The sequence below is a fragment of the Rhinolophus sinicus genome, chromosome 4, assembly GCF_057876585.1.
Source record: "Rhinolophus sinicus isolate RSI-liver-muscle chromosome 4, RSI-T2T, whole genome shotgun sequence".
Taxonomy (NCBI): domain Eukaryota; kingdom Metazoa; phylum Chordata; class Mammalia; order Chiroptera; family Rhinolophidae; genus Rhinolophus; species Rhinolophus sinicus.
Window position 1 is genome coordinate 9008741 of NC_142504.1, and position 17054 is coordinate 9025794.

Sequence of the window (17054 nt, forward strand, 5' to 3'; positions counted from 1 at the left end):
AACAATGTACTAGACATTTATACCCCTCACAAAGTGATAACCCCCCTCCCCCAATCTATTACCCATCTGACATCGTATGTAGCTGTTTCAATTCCATTGACTATTCCCTACGCTGTACTCCACATCCCATGACTATAAATATTAAATTACAGTTGACATTCATTATTATTCATCATAAATGTGGTGCTTTTTTAACTTGGCCTCCTCCCATCCCCTCTTCTCAGATCCACTGTATCTTTGAAAATAAGCAGAGTCCCAGCCACCAGAGCGGGGCAGACAGTGTTTGTAGCTCCTGAAAAAGCCCATCCCCACAGCAGTGTCACTGTTTGACCTGTGTCAGCTCCCTAATAAAGCCTTATTCTTAGGAGGGTAACACAGGGACTCCAGATGAGTCTACCAGGACAGTAGTCTGGGAGCTCTGAAGGTCCCATAAAAGTCTGAATTGCCCAAAGGGGATTTCAGGTGTGCCGCTGAGGAAGCAACGTCCTGCATTAAACCTGATGGGCATGTTCTGATGGGCACGAGGGAAAGTGGTCTAGAGAGGCGCCTGTTGGCCCCTGTTCTGAAAGGATTGAGCTGATCATTGTGTATGTATGTGCTTCTTTTTAAATTCTTACATAAAGAAATAGAGAATACTAGGTAATAAGAGAGAATAATCTCTGATAAATCACAAAAAAGGACAAAGTCATCAGTAAGTTCATCACTTGTTTGCAAATTTTGTAAATGAGACAAAGTCTCCCAAGTCTCTTCCTTGGCCCCTCAAATCCCCCCTGCAGAGGTCAGCCCTATTCACAATTTAGGTCCTTATGGACTTTTCCCTGTGCTTATATAGGATTAACTAGCCTTCTTGCTTGTGTGTGCGCTCTTGACATATAAGGGAATGCATTTGAAATTGTTGTTTTAAAGGTATATTTTAATCATTATGATAAAGCAGATTTTAATGACTTCTTTTTTTTTCTTTTCTTCCCCCCTCTTTTTCCAGCTGCCTTTTTGGGACTTTTGCACTGGTAAGATTAGTTTCAGTTTGAAATAAATAAAAATATTTGAAATAAAAATTGCCATCACTGATCACATGCCATAAAACCATAACTGCTTGTTATGTGTATAGAACATCGGTAAGTGTATCTGTGTCAGTTTACACATATACTGTAGATTACTTTTTAAAAAACCTCCTACGTGAAGTAGCATTTACAAAATGGATGCATTAGGGGAATAGTAACTTACACATTAAAATATTTTTGCTCTACCAAAGGATTTACCACTATGTTTCTTACATATCTAGCTTTTCTAGTGTCCTTTGTATGTTCATTTCATCTAAAAATCTCCTTTATTTTACAGCAATGATGGTTTGTTAGTGGCAGAGGCTTAGAAATAAAGTTTTAGTAACACCTGTCCATTGGAAATTAGGTAGAAATGAAGGTAAAGACTCTGCAGTGGTAATAAGGAGTTAAGTGAGCATTTAATGTACTTGCACCCAACAAGTGATCTGTTTGTAGAAACTGAATGTAAGATAATACTATTTTTCCTCTTTCATTTCTACCTGAGCTCAGGGATTTCTATTCTTGGGAAGAATGGGGTCTGCCCCACGTCCTGTCGGGACAGTGCTTTTCTGGCTATATAGTCTGCAGGGAGATTTTGATGTTAGAACGAAGGCTCTAATGGTAAGAAATATTTCCTACAGCCATTGGTACCCTGGCATGTGTCTTACATGTAAATGAAGGTGAGTGGAGGACAGGGTTGATAAGATGGAATTTTGCTTTAGTTTCTACTGCATTGGAAAGCATCTGTTGCGTGAATTGAGAAAAGCAGAAGTGCTCAGTAGAACTAATTTTGCTTATCACGGGTGCTCCAATTTTCCCTGCCTACAGCTGTTTTCCTGAGTTGCACTAATAAAATATCTTCAAGTACCGTCCTCTGTTCTTTGGCACTTGAAAGCTGATCCCTTATAAGGAATTTTAGTTATTTAAAAATTGCTTTCATATACAGTAGTTTTATTTAAAATTCTATTCCAAATGCTTTTCAATAATTACAGAGGCATTTCCCAAACTTGGTACATTAGAAACTTAACAAACAAAGCAAAAGTTATCTCTGTTCTGATGTAGAGGCCTGGAATTAAGGAATTTCTGCTGTGTGCCACACTAGATTATAAATGACTAAAAATATACAAGTTAGTAGGCAAATTATAAAGTTTTCTCAGTGTTACAAAAATTTATTCTTTTCACTCTTTATGGTTTTCATACTTTGTTTATAGCGTTGTTATTTTAGTACTAAGTTTTGAAACATGCTCTTATTCTTATAATATGGTGCTTCATTTTTTTTTCTAGGATACATTTAGTAACACTTTTTGAAAATGATCGTCATTTTTCTCACCTCTCATCTTTGGAACGGGAGATGACTTTTCGCACTGAAATGGTTAGGTTCCTTTTTTTTTAATGAATTAATTTGTAGTTTAATAATAGTAAGGCTATAAAGTAGAAATTTATCAGGAACTGAAATGAATTTTTGGTGAACTGCACTGTTTCTCAAGCTGTAACCTAGGCTTATTACTCAAATAGAAAGTGTTTTAAGATTCTTTTCTTTTACTTATTATCTCTCCTCCTTTCCTAATACAGACGTCTTTTTAAGATAATAATGATCAATTATAATAGCTGAAGAAGAGGAGAACAAAGAACATTTAAGAAGTAATATAGGGGTATCAAATGTTATCAGAAATTGCTTTCTCTTAGGTTAGAATTGGAAGACTCCGTATTTCACCTGGCTCTTTTAATTTTTTTTTTTTTTTTTTTTTTTTTTAACATCATTTGACTTCAAGGTGATCTCTTTTAAGAGGCAGCTTTTGATAATGATTTCTTTAATAAATTTTCTACTGTTTTGCTACCTAATCTATATAATGGAGATAATGCCATCTGCCATACATGTTTACATAGTTACTATGAGGATTAAATGGGATAACAAAGGCCAGAATTGCAGAATTTTGTAATTAAGCGAGACCAGGACCGCACATCTGATCCATTAGTGAGGGGTCAAGTGGAGAACTGAAACTGGCTCTCATGACTCTGTAGCCACTGCCTTTTTGTTTTGTTTTGTTTTTAATTGTGGCTACATTAAATTTTAAGAGCTAAATTTATATTTAAAAATCTAAAAATAGCAAAACTTACCAGTTCAATTATTTTTAAGTGTACAGTTCTGTGGCATCAAATGCACTCACATTATTGTGCAATCGTCCCCACCACCCGTCTCCAGAACTTTTCTATTATCCCAAACCGAAATTGTACCCTTTAAATACGCCTCCCTTTCCCTTCCCCCAACCCCTCATAACATCTAGTCTACTTTCTGTCTTTGTAAATTTGCCTATTCTCAGCCACTTTTTTTTTTTAAATCTCACCTTAATAGCCCCCTTAAAGCTTTGAAGAATTGGATATGTTAGCATTTGCATGGCATTCAGATTTTTAATATTTTATAGGTATTATTTCCAAAGAGAGGATAGCAAATATTATTAAGTAGTGTAGCTGTGACAGAGTCTGGGCTGTGATGACAGGTCACTGGACTCAGGTAGCAGTCTGTGTGCGCTTCCTTGTGTGATGGCCGGTCAGTTACCCTCTGATTCTCAGTAATCTCATCTGCTAACTGGAAATAACGCCAGCCTCACAGGGTTTCATTGAAAAGGAAGGAAGATAATGAACGATGTGTATAGCACAACACCTGGCACAAAAACAAGAGCTGCCATTAATAAAATCTTATTTGTACATTTTGTATTTCTGTAAATATTGACTTACGCATATTAGATGTCCTGTCATTGTAGCATTGCCTTGTGGCCCTCATAGCAAAAGCAATGAATCCTTATGCGAACTCAGGTTTTACCAATCCAAGCTCTGAGGAGGTGCTCTGTCAGATGTCGGCTAAATCAGATCTTCAGTGTACTCGCCACTACTATTGCTTCATCTAGCAAAAAATAAAGCTGTTGTATGAGGCAGGGATGAGTGTAGAGCTGGAGATTATTTTTAATGTTTTTTGGAGAGAGTGTATTACAAACAATGTTGCCCTTTATTTGTTTTCAGTTTTTAGGAAGGAAAACAGGAACTTGATGAGGGAAATGATAGGAAACAACCTGCTTTTGTTAATCGTTGAACTTTAACTGATAGAACTTTTCCTAGCCTTATAAAGCCATTGTTTCCCATGCTGGAGTAATACACCAAGCTAATCCCCTTTTCAGGACACAGCTCTTGTGTCATGATCAGCAGTCGTCAGTCGCCGTTCGGTAAACATTGACTTTATGAAGAGCTGTAGGATGGAGCTAGGAAGTCAGGTGAAAGTATGAAGTGCCATCCTGTGATGATTGTGATTATTATATGTTATTTCTTAAAAAGCTGGAAAACAGAAGTAATTTTCTATAGACAGAGTTGTACCAGGATGTGAAGGCATCTCTGTTTAGGCCAGAATTCATACAGAGTGGGGGTAAAATTAGGCTCGGTGGAATTAAAAATATATTGTATCTATACTTTAAGGTGTGGTTAGAAAAGTTCCTTAAAACATTTGACTACCACTCCAACTCTTTTGCAAGCCTACAGAAAATATGAAAGCATAGTACAGCGATAATCTGAAATGTATGCCTTTTGAGTCCAAGAATGCCGTAGTAGCAAGAAGAATTTAGGAAGTCTTATGATTCATCTTTTCCTTTTTCTCAGAAGAAAGTATTCTAAAAGGCATTACAAAAATAAATGTTGTTGCATTTTACTTACATGACCATTTGTGCCTTTTTAAAGGGACTTTATTATTCCTACTTCAAGACCATTATCGAAGCGCCTTCATTCTTGGAAGGCCTGTGGATGATAATGAACGACAGGCTCACTGAGTATCCCCTTGTCATAAATACAGTGAAACGCTTCCATCTTTATCCAGAGGTGAGGAAAATGTCGGGTAAATATTTGTAGCGTGATTCTTTTTTATCAGACAAAAATAGTCAGTAAACACCGTGATGTTATAAAAAGGAGGGAACCTATAAGGTTTATTGATTATACTAGTATGTGTCCTTACAGAAATGCCGAGTATCACGCATTCTTCCAAATTTAAAGCCCTCCGAAACTATGCTCACATGAGCTCAAAAAATAGAACTGGGTACGGAAGTAATGACCGGTGTAATAGACAAGCCAAACAGGAAGAGCCCAGAAGGGTTCTAAATGAACACCATGTGGGTGGGTGTACTGACCCCACGAAGGGACAGTGAAAGTGATGAGCAGAACGGTGACTTTGCAGTTACTTTAATAAAGCAAGCTTCGTTTAGTCACATAGCCAGAAATCAATGAATATCTTCCATTCCTTAGCCTAAGAAAGTACGTATTTTATGGTAGTCTGCAAATTCTAGAAGTTGAAAAAAACGACAAAAAGATTGGTAAATTCAATTTGTGAACTCTTAGGATAGATGCTAATTTGACATCGTGGTAGGCACTACTTTTGAGTTATCTCAGAATCCAGCAGATTATTGATCAAATTATTGACTTTTTTTTAGTTTTTCTTCATATTGTATAGCTTTAAAAAATATTTTGATTTTGAAATGTGTAAAATCACAGAAACTTAAAGAATAACGTGTACATGGGTGTGATCAACCACTTAGAATAAATAAATGCTACTTTTTTGACATTTTTGCTTGAGATATTTAAAATAATTAAAGCATTATAAATGCAGTGAAAGTCATCTTTGTTCTGCTTCCCAGTCCAGTTTGCTCCTTTCTTATTCCCACAAGTATCATTATCATTAATTTTATGTGTATCCATCTAATCCTTGTTTTCAAGGATTGTTGTATGTGTTCTTGTAAATCCATATAAATGCTCTCATATTGAATATATCACTTTAAAACTTTTTCTAAACATTATATTTTTGATTTCTTTGTATGTATATATATTTTTTCTTCAATTCATGCAATTGATTTTTTTTGTTTATTGATCTTGTGTGCTGTAACCATGCTAAACTCACTAATTTTAATAGGTTGTATTTTTTTGGACATAGACAATCACAAAGGTACTAAATGTATTTTATAAAATACCTAATTATTTTGGGTTTTGTGTGGGAGCTACTATAAATGATATTTAAAACTTTTTTTGATTTCTGATTGTTAACATATAGAAATACTGTTAATTTTTCTGTGTTGACCCTGAATCTGTGACATTATTATTTATTTCTTAAATGTTTGCAAGAATTCACTAATGAAACTAATGACCTGTCAGGAGTTTTCTTTGTGGGATGGATTTTATTTACAAATTCCATCTCATTATTAGATATAGGGCTATTCAGATTTTCTATTTCTTTTTTTGTCAGTTTTTGTAATTTGTATTTTTCAAAGAGTGTTATCTAAAAGTTGAATTTTTGACATAAAATTGTTCATAATATTCTGTTATTCTTTTGTCTGTAAAAATGCTTGTTTTTCATATGTAACATTGGTAGTTTGTGTATTTTCATTATTTTTCTTTATTAGTGTGGATAAAATTTTAATTCACTTTATTGCTATTTACAAAAAACTAGATTTTGATTTCATTGATCTTTCTCTGTTGTTTTTCTATTCTCTATAACATTGATTACTTCCCTCATATTTATTATTTTTTTCTTCTATATTCTTTGAGTGTACTTTGATTATTTCTTGTTAGTTTTTCAAGGTAGGTGATTACCTCCTTGATTTAAAATTTTCTTTCTAGAAGAAGCATTTTATCTCATAAATTATTTTCTAAGCACTGCTATATCTGTGTCCCATAAATTTAGATATGCTTGCTTGGTTTTCATTTCAATTTTAAAATTTTGATTAAGTTTATCAATTTTTCTCCTTATGGATCATGCTTTTGGTGCCAAGTCTAAGAATTCTTTGAATAGCCCTAGATACTGAAGGTTTCCTATGTGGTTTTTTTTTTCTAAAAATTTTTAAGAGTTCTATGTTCTACATGTAAATCTGTGATCTATTTCATTTTGAGTTAATTTTTTTGTATAATGTGAGACATGAGACTTAAGTCAAGGTTATTGTTTTTCACCAGTTGTTCTGTACCTTTGTGAAAATAAGTTGGACATATATCTATGAGTCAGTTTCTGTGTTCTCTGCTCTCTTCCATTGATTTATGTGTCTATCCCTCTGCCAATGCCATATAGTCTTTCATTGGCTTTCTCTATTGCTTTTATGTTTTCAATGTCACTTATTTCTGCTCTTCATTATTTTGTTCCTTATTTTGCTTGCTTTGGGTTTATTTTGCTCTTTTTCTAGATTACTACTTGGGAGCTTAGATTATTGATATTTACCCTCTTCTAATGTATTAATTTTACTGCTATACATTTCCCTCTCAGCACTGCCTTATCTCTGGCCCACAAATTTTAATGTTTGATTTCATTTTTTATATATTTTATTTTTAGAGCAGTTTTAACTTCAGCAAAATTGAGTACAGAGATTGGAAGGTACAGAGATTTCCTGTATTCCCCTACTCCCATTCATGCACAACCTCCCTCACTATTAGCATCCCCCACTGGTGGTATACTTGTTATAATTGATGATATACATTGACACATCATTATCACCCAAATTCCGTAGTTTGGATTAGGGTTGTGACTTGGTGGTATATTCTATGGGTTTGGACAAATGTGTGATGGCATATGACTGTCATTACAGTATCATGCATAATAGTTTCCTTAAAAATACCCTGTGCTCTGCCTGTTCATCCGTCCCTCCCTCCTAACTCCTGGCAATCATTGGTCTTCTTACTATCTCTATAATTAAACCTTTTCTAGAATGCCATATAGTTGAAATACTATAGTATGTAGCCTTTTCAGATAGCTTTCTTTCACTTAGTAAGATGCATTTAAGGTTCCTTTATGTCTTTTCATGGCTTGAGAGCTCATTTCTTTATAGTGCTGAGTAATATTCCATTGTCTGGATGGACCACAGTTTGTTTATCCATCACCTGTGGAAGCACATCTCAGTTGCGTCCAAGTTTTGGCGATTATGAAAAAGCTGCTATAAACATCCATGTACAGCTTTTTGTCTGGACATAAGTTTTCATTTCACTTGGGTAAATACAAAGGAGCATGATAGCTTGACTGTACGGTAGCAGCATGTCCAGTTTTGTAAGAAATGGCCAAAGTGTCTACCAAAGTTGTTAAACCATTTTGCATTCCCACCAGATGAATAAGAGTTCCTGATGCTCCGCATCCTGGCTATCATTTGGTGCTGTCAGTGTTCTGGATTTTGTCATTCTATTAGGTATGTAGTGATATTTCATTGTTGTTTTAGTTTACATTTCCCAGATGATGTGATATGGGGCATCTTTCCATATGTTTATTTGCCATCTATTTATCTTTGGTGAGGTGTCTCTTCAGGTCTTTGGCCCATTTTTAAAAATCTAGTTGTTTGCTTTCTTATTGCAGAGTTTGAAACATTCCTTGTATGTTTTAGATACAGTCCATTATTAGGTATGTCTTTCACAAATATTCTAGCCTATGGCTTGTATTTCATTCTCTTGACATTATCTTTTGCAAATCAGAAATTTTAATTTTAATGAAGTGCATCTTATCTATTGGGTTTTTGTTTGTTTGTTTTTATGAATTGTACCTGTGGTGTTGTAGCTAAAAAGTCATTGTCAAATCCATAGTCACCCAGATTTTCTTCTGTTATATTTGAGGGGTTTTATAGTTTTGTAATTTATGTTTAGGTCTGTGATCCATTTTGAGTTAATTATTGTGAGGGCTGTAAGATCTGAGTCTAGGTTTATTTTGTACATGTGGATGTTTAGTTATTCAAGCACCATTTGTTGAAAACACTACCTTTGCTCCATGTATTGCCTTGCTCCCTTGTCCAATCAGGTGATTACATTTAAATGGGTCTATTTCTGGCCTCTTTGTTCTGTTCCATTGATTTTTTTTGGTCTGTTCTTTCACTGATACCACACTGTTTTGATTACTGTAGCTTTATCGAAAGTCTTAAAGTTGGGTAGCATAAGTCCTCCAACTGTGTTCTTCTCCTTTAGTACTGTGTTGGCTTTTTTGAGTCTTTCACCTCTCCGTATAATCTTTAGAATCAGTTTTCCCATATCCACATATATGTTGGTGGGACTTTGAATGGGACTGTGTTAAGTCTGTAGATCAAATTGAACTGACATTTTGTAAATACTGAATCTTCCTATCTATGAACATAGGATATTTCTCCATTTATTTAGTTCTATAATTTCTTTCATCAGAATTTTGTACTTTTCCTTATATAGTTCTTGAACATATTTTTTTTTTTTTTTTAGATTTATACCTAAGTATTTCATTTTTGAGGGTGCTAATGTAAATGGTGTTGTGTTTTTACTTTCAAATTCCAGTTCTGTGATTTACTTTTTTTGCAATATCTTTGTCTAGTCTGGCATTAGGGTAATGCTGGCCTCAACAAATGAGTTCATAAGTACTCCCTTTGCTGTATCTTCTAGAAGAGATTCTAGAGGATCAGTATACTTTCTTCCTTAAATAGGTGGTAGAATTCACCAGTAACCCCATCTGGCCTGGTACTTTCTGATTTGGAAAGTTAATTATTGATTAAATTTGTTTACTAGACATAGTCCTATTCAGATTGTCTGTTTCTTCACACAAGCATAAAAATTATAAATTTTAGCAGAATGTCAGTTTTATAAAATTAAGTTATAAAATAATAAATCTACACTTTTGAGATATGGAAGATGTTTATGATCTTGCTTAGTGATATATGGTACATTGATATTATGTAATATAGAATATAACATTGAATAACTTTAGTGATGTGCTTTTATATGCCTAAGGAGAGACTAGAAGTATGATCACCAACATATTAAAGTAGTTAACTCTTTAATTTTTAACTTTTTTTCTCAATGATCTGGAATTATTTTCCCAAATATATAAAATTGTTTTTTAAATCTCTCAGGCATAAGCATTTTGTTTATAATTTTTCTGTTGTTGTTCTTTTCCCTTATCTTTAACCTATTTTTTAAGTGGACTGCAGATTGGGAAGAACTGGTTACATTAAATCTGCTTGGTCAGAGTTTTAATGGGCACAGGAACTATTATTCCATATGCAGTTGGTTTTGTATTTTTTAGACTATGAAGAAAATAAATTCAAGGACCTAAATGAAATATTTCTGTAAATTTTTATATTTTGTTATTAATCATCATCATGTTTTAATATATACTTTCTACTTGACTTCGCAGCTACTCTTATTTATATTACAGAGTTGATTACAAGAGTATATTACAGAGACGTTGATCACAACTAAATTATTATAGATGTTCATTACTCAGTAATACACAACTTTAGTTCATAATGTGTATATGTATAATTTTAAAATGACTGTTTCCGAAGTGAAATGATTTAAATACATTTGTCAAAGTTTATAGTGTAAAAGGCAACCATCATGAAATGGTACTTTGTAAAATGATTATTATGAAGGTAATGTATTTTCCTCCACTCTCTCTTTTTGTTTTTATCTCTTGTAGGTGATTATAGCCTTCTGGTATCGTACATTTATGGGAATAATGAATTTATTTGGGATAGAAGCTAAGACCTGCTGGAATGTCACCAGAGTAGAACCTCTAAATGAAGTTCAAAGCTGTGAAGGCATGTTTTCTTCCTAAAATGCTGCTGTGTTGTCACTAATGTTTACATAAACATCTCATAATATTATGACTTAAGAATTATTATAAACTAGTGATTCATTTTTTTAAAACACTCTATGACTAATTCACCTAAAAGAGTATTTACTTTTAAAGTAATTTTCTGAGAAGGCTGTGCACTTACTAATATGAGTATTAATTTAAAGTTTCAGTATTAATATACCCCAGTGTACCCACATTGTGGCTACTTAGTATATTTTATAAATAATCTTTATAGACTTGTTCACAGTAACCTTCAGCTCTCAGAATATATACTCAATCCATATTTGCATATTTCCCTTACATTTTTATTGATTCGCTCAGGTGATCTTTATAACAACTAAAATAGCATTGGTAGAGGATATTTGAAACATAATTAGACTTTCTTGTGCAAAATAAAGGAATGGAGAAAATGCCTCATGAAATGAGAGACTGTAATGACTCAGTCAACTTAGAAGGTATAACCTTTTCTGAGAGGTGAAAAAAAATCCCCTCGTATACGTACATATATGATATTTACTAAGTTGCCACTAAGTGATAGGTTAGCGTTGGCCCTTAGGACCCCAAGACGAACCAGGTAGACGTGGGGCCTTACCCTCCTGGAGTTTACATTTAAGAAAGATCTTAGTGGTTGTAACTGTGATGGAGATTACAAACAAGAAAGCAAGTTTGCTTAAGTTAGGAGGAGAAGTGTTTCAAGAACAGGGACCAACATATTCAAAATTCCTGAGGCAGGAAAGAACTGAAAGAAGGCTGGAGTAGAGACAAAGAAAAAATGGTGTGAAAGGGCGTTGGGAATGTAAGCAGGGGTCAGACATTCCTCGTTAAGGATTTTGTGCCTTATTCACTGAAGCATTTTAACAGATTGGCATTTTAAAACACTATGTTGGCAGTTATATGGGAAAGGTAGTAGTGAAGGACAGAAGTGGATTCAGTGAGGCCAGGAGGGAGACTGTTGTGCTCTCAGCAAGTGATTGCAGGAAAGACGACTGGGAAATGCTCGGATTTGAGAGACACTTTGAAAGCGGAATTGACAAGATTTGGTGATTGGTTGATGGGAGAGGGGAAGGAGGGTGAAGACATGTAACATTGGTTTCTGTCATAAGTAATCCAGTTTCTTTGAATGGTAAAGAAACATTTTAAAGTAGCACGTTTGAATTGCTACGTTAGTTTCAGATACTTGAGAGAGCTCAAAATGGAGATGTCAAGTGATTACCTGCATGTACACGTATAGGAATAAGGAGAAAGTTCTGGGCTGAATATAGACTCGGAGTCATCTGTGTGTAGATGATAATTGGAGCCCTGGAAGTGGAAGAATTTCCTTGAGAATATACAGATTGAGAAAAGAAGGGGGCATATAACAGAGCCTAAAGTGATCCCACATTGAAAGACTGTTGTAAAGGAAGACAAGTTATTAGGACAGACTGGAAAGAAATGGTCAGAGAAGTCAAAAGATCAGAAAGGCCAGCCTTCAGTTCTTGACTCCACCGATAACTTTTATAACTAAAGAACTAAATAATTTGGGGCAGGTTACTTTAATTTTCTATGTTCTGTTTTCTCAACCATTAAAGAAATATTTTGACACCAACTAATCGCATAGATTTGTTCTGAGAATTATATGAGATGAAGATTGTAAAGCATCTAGTAGACTGTGTTAATATTATATATAAATATATAGTCTTGGGATTTATTTAGTATTAAGGTTCTGGTTATACATAATAGTGGACAAATAACTAGATTATCTCATGTAGACTAAATCTGATCCTTGAGTTCAAGATCCATGTTTTACTCATCCTAGAGTCGGCAAAAGAGAAAAATAATGTAATGGAGTTTTTCTTGTAATTTATCGAGTGACTCTAAAGACAGTTCTGGATACTGAACAACAGCATCCTCAATAAAATGAAGCACCAACTAATTATTACAGCATAATAATACTTAGCTGGGGGAGTATAAATGTAACCACAATAAAGTATAAAGTTTGAATGTAACTAATAATACCTCATATAAGGAGAAAGTACTACTGTAACTACTTAGCAGAGTGGCAATCTGAAAAGCAAATGCTTTCGGCAAATTCATGAGCTCTTGATTACAAAGCACTGAGATAATTCTGTCCAATTGCTTCATAGTCATTTATTCATTAAATACTGAATAATCTGTCTCTTTAAAGGATTGGGAGACCCTGCTTGCTTTTATGTTGGTGTGATTTTTATTTTAAATGGAATAATGATGGGATTGTTCTTCGTATATGGTTCATATCTAAGGTAAGACTATTAAAAGATCTTTCAGTGGGTTTATAAAGACTGGCTGACATTTGTTGATTGTGTGAAAAGGATAATTAATAGGATTAATTGATTAATAGTAGGAAAGTTTGTGAATTTGTTTTATGTATTTCAGAAGCTTATTTAATATCATACAACTGGAAGTTAGAGCTGTCACTAAAACAGTATCATTAAGGTCTTCTTTTACCCTTGTGGGGATATTTTTTAGCTAATTAACTTTCCTTAACTAAGGCTTTAATGGAAATACTTCTAGGTCATTGTTACAAAATTATTGTAACAGAGGGGGTGTTTGGTTGCCATTAGTAGCAGATTATTTCTAATTTTAGTCTCTGTATATGTGACATTAAGAAATCAGTGAAAGAAAATGAGTATTACTTGTGGCAGACACTAATGTATATTTGATAGCCTATCTTTCTTGATAACAGAACTACAGTTTTGTTTGAGATAGCAGTGTAGCCAATCTCAGTCGTAGGTTGAAGTTAGCTATGACGATCGTGTACCCTTGAACAATGCAGGGGGTAGAGGCGCGAAGCCCCCACACAGTCGAAAATCCACATACAACTTTTGTCTCCCCCAAATCTGAGCTAAGCGCTTACTGCTAACGGGAAGTCTTACCAATAACAGAAACAGTTGCTCAATACACATTTTGTATGTTATATGTATTATATGCTATATTCTTACAACAAAGTACACTAGAGAAAATGTTATTTAAAAAAATCATAGGAAGAGAAAATACATTTACAGTATTTATTGAAAAAAAAAAATCCGTCTGTAAGTGGACCCGTGGAGTTCAAACCTGTGTGGTTCAGAGGAGCGTACTCATTGTAGTTTATTAATATAGTTGTATACTATGCAGCAATGGGAATGAATGAGCTATAGCTACACACATCAACATGGACGAATCTTACAATGTTTGAATGAATGAAGGCAGGCACAAAATAAAAAGAAACACTGAATATTTCCATTGTATGAATTGAAAAACCAGATAAAAGTAAATGATAGTATGATACACGTATCAATGTGGCTACCCTGTTAATCACGGAAATCGAGGGGAGGCAAGTGAGGACTCAGGGTGCGATCAGTTTTCTATTTCAATGAATATGCTGGTTACAAGGATGTTGTTCACTTTATAATTGTTCCATAAACTGTCTAGAAATTTTTATGTACTTTTCTATCTGTATGTCATATAGGAAAAATATATTTAAGCTCATCAGAATATTTGGAGGGAAAAAGGATTACTTTAAGATTATGCTGACAGGCTTTACAATGTTCTGTTTTGAAAGTAGTTTGTGTTTCTTATGCTTTTTTTAAATATGGAACAATGTTACACAAGACTAAAACTTTTTAAAATGAATGCTTTTCATTGGTAGAGCAACCCGAGTGATCGTCTTCTCTAAATTGGTTACATAGTTTTGGAATGTCACATACCGTCAGTAAGCCTCAGTCTGTAAGAGGGATAGGTGGATGTAACAAGTATTGGCTGTAAAAGTTCCCTAAAACTGCCAGGACATTGGATACGGCATCTGAGAAACAAAAGAAATAGGAATTTGTGGGGATATTTTGTATTTCTTACCCTAGCCAACCTCCCCCACTGGCATTAACTTGGAAAGTAGATACTTGGTTTCTATTCTTTTAGTTGTTAACAATAAAATGTTACAGAACACTTTGCTTCCCACAGCCCGGTGGGTCTTATACTTATTACCATCGTCGGGCACTCCTGCCACCCTCCACACCACTCAAGTGATAATTTTTCGTTTTCATTTTACTATTCATGTTGTCAAATCTTACTTTAATTTATCCACGTTCCTAGTTGCTATATGCAGTATTTGTTCTTGCTTCTCACACATTCTTTCTCCCAATTTCTTACTTTTCCAAGTGCATGCTTTGAATTTCCTGCGGTGAAAATTTTATAGTAAATCACTTCCCTTCAGCTTTCCTCTGCTTGCTTTTCTTTTCTTTTGAACTCATTCCTTCCTTCTCCAATCATTCAATATTTATTGTCTTCCAAATGTGAAGCTGTGGACCCAAGTGATGAACATACAAAGAAAAGGCAACTTTAAGAAATGGTTCTTAACCTCTGCTGGTTATCCTTTGTCTGATTTTGTATTCCACTTTGTAGTTGCTTTGGGACTCAAAAGAAGAACATTTGCAGTAATTTAGACGTTCAAAGTTACTGCTAAATGAAACTGTTAGACTCTTGTCTTCATCTCTTAGTCACTGAAAGCCAGGTTTAAAAGACACACATTTACTTCCATTCCAAGTATTCAAAGACAGCAGTATAGACTCTGAAGTGCAGGCCTATTTGTTAAATATTGTCTTATGTTCGCATCTTATATATTTTATTTAGAAAATATTTTAAGTATAATAAATTATAAAATTCAGATTACTCTATATGTAAAGTATAAAGCATACTTTGTATGCTTGTATATTTCAGATTAAAACATCAACTACATGAGTACTTTTGTGATTTTTACTGTTGCTTTGTATGGTTTAGTACTATGACATTTTATATATGATTTTACATTCTAAGATAATTTTGTGACAAATTATTTTGTATGAATTATGATTGTGTATTTTTTCTTTTTACAGTGGAACTCAACTTGGAGGTCTAATTACAGTATTATGCTACTTTTTCAACCATGGAGAGGTTTGTTTTCTAGAAAATATTTTTTAAGAAATAGAAAGGGCTCTATAGGAACAAGGAAATATATTCATCAGAGCCATATATAATTGCATATTACTTAGTAGTTCTCAGTATTTTAAAGAACCTTGTGTTATATGAGTAAGTTGATATTTTAATCATGTTGATCCACATTTTACATAATAATTAGAATTTATTACATGAATATCTTGCCTGATCTTTAGTGTATATATCCACAGGCATATGCGTATTTGGTAGGAACAAGGAAATGCTGTCCTTGTTGAGTTCAGGCACTTGTCAGTACATTATCTCACGTACCCCTACCAAACTTTTGTGGGAGGTGGTTTTTCTCCTCACAGTAGAAGATATGATAAATTTAGAGAGGTTAAGTTACTTACCCAAAACGACATTCACTGCTCCATGAAGCGGGGTTTCCCACCCTACAGCCGCCTGGCTCCGAAGTCTCATTTCTTTCTGTTACATCACACTGCCTGTGCAGGGACACAAGATGCTGAATCAAAATAGAAATTAACTTACTAATTCATCCCAAAATAGAAATTAACCTATGAAAAAGAGCTCATAGAAACTTATGAGTATTTAGAATAGGATAAATTCACCCAACAAAATACGAAGTTTGTAACATGTGCCAGACTCTGTGTTAATGCTACGATAATGGCAGTGGAAAGGGACAGAATCTGACTGCTGGTTTTTGGAAGCAAAATGTGTAATATGTTATGGCGCAGTTTATAGGGTGGAATCTTTGTTCATTACTCTTGTGAAAGGTAGATAGCTTAATTTAAAAAAAACCTGTTATACAAAGGAATCATAAAAATTATACATGACTATCTTAAATATATTAACTTAAAGCAAATACATTCTCATTCACCAATGTGTTAATGTAAAGACAAGACCTTTTTTTTGAGTATTACAGAAGACTGGCGTTATGAGTTGACTTTCTCGTATATACCATAATTCATCTTACAAGGTTTATACGTTTGGTTTCTTGGAAGAGGAGCAGTAACTTTTAAGACACTTACAAGGTTATAAGAGCTTGGATTCTGTCTAGAATTTTAGAATTCTTCATATAAAACTTTTATAATATTCTCACCCATATTTCACCCATAGAAATAGTTTTAAAGGCTATACAACAATTTAATTAATACTTTTATTATACGCATCACATTAGTGATTCCCAAATACTTCTAATTGTTTTTAGAAATTTATAGTTAACTCTTTCAAAGATAGTATTTCAAAAATTCAGAGACAATCTTAATTACTTGTAATGTCTGTCTGTACTCTTTAAACTTGTCTTGTGTAACCTCTATCGGTGTTTGTGAATGCCCTAGGTGACATTTGTTTAGAGAATTTTCTGGGGCATGTGTATGTCTCAAAGCTGTGGGATACCAGGGTCATCACTGCGGAGCTGGAATGTGGATCTAGTTTTTGAGTCCCAGAATCCTCACTGCTCCTATAGCTACCGTCCTGTTTGTCCTTCGTATTTCTTCTTG

General features: G+C 34.1%; 1 protein-coding gene across 5 annotated transcripts in view; it reads left to right on the forward strand.

Annotated features, from left to right (window-relative positions):
• DPY19L2 (dpy-19 like 2) overlaps positions 1-17054 on the forward strand; it is a 59889-nt gene that overhangs the window by 3047 nt on the left and 39788 nt on the right. For all 5 annotated transcript variants that reach the window (XM_019726309.3, XM_074340991.2, XM_074340992.2 and 2 more), the window contains exons 2-7: positions 983-1007; positions 2325-2412; positions 4764-4901; positions 10471-10591; positions 12794-12887; positions 15495-15552. In XM_019726309.3, the coding sequence (XP_019581868.3) occupies positions 983-1007; positions 2325-2412; positions 4764-4901; positions 10471-10591; positions 12794-12887; positions 15495-15552 (524 nt within the window). The remainder of the gene's footprint in view (positions 1-982; positions 1008-2324; positions 2413-4763; positions 4902-10470; positions 10592-12793; positions 12888-15494; positions 15553-17054) is intronic.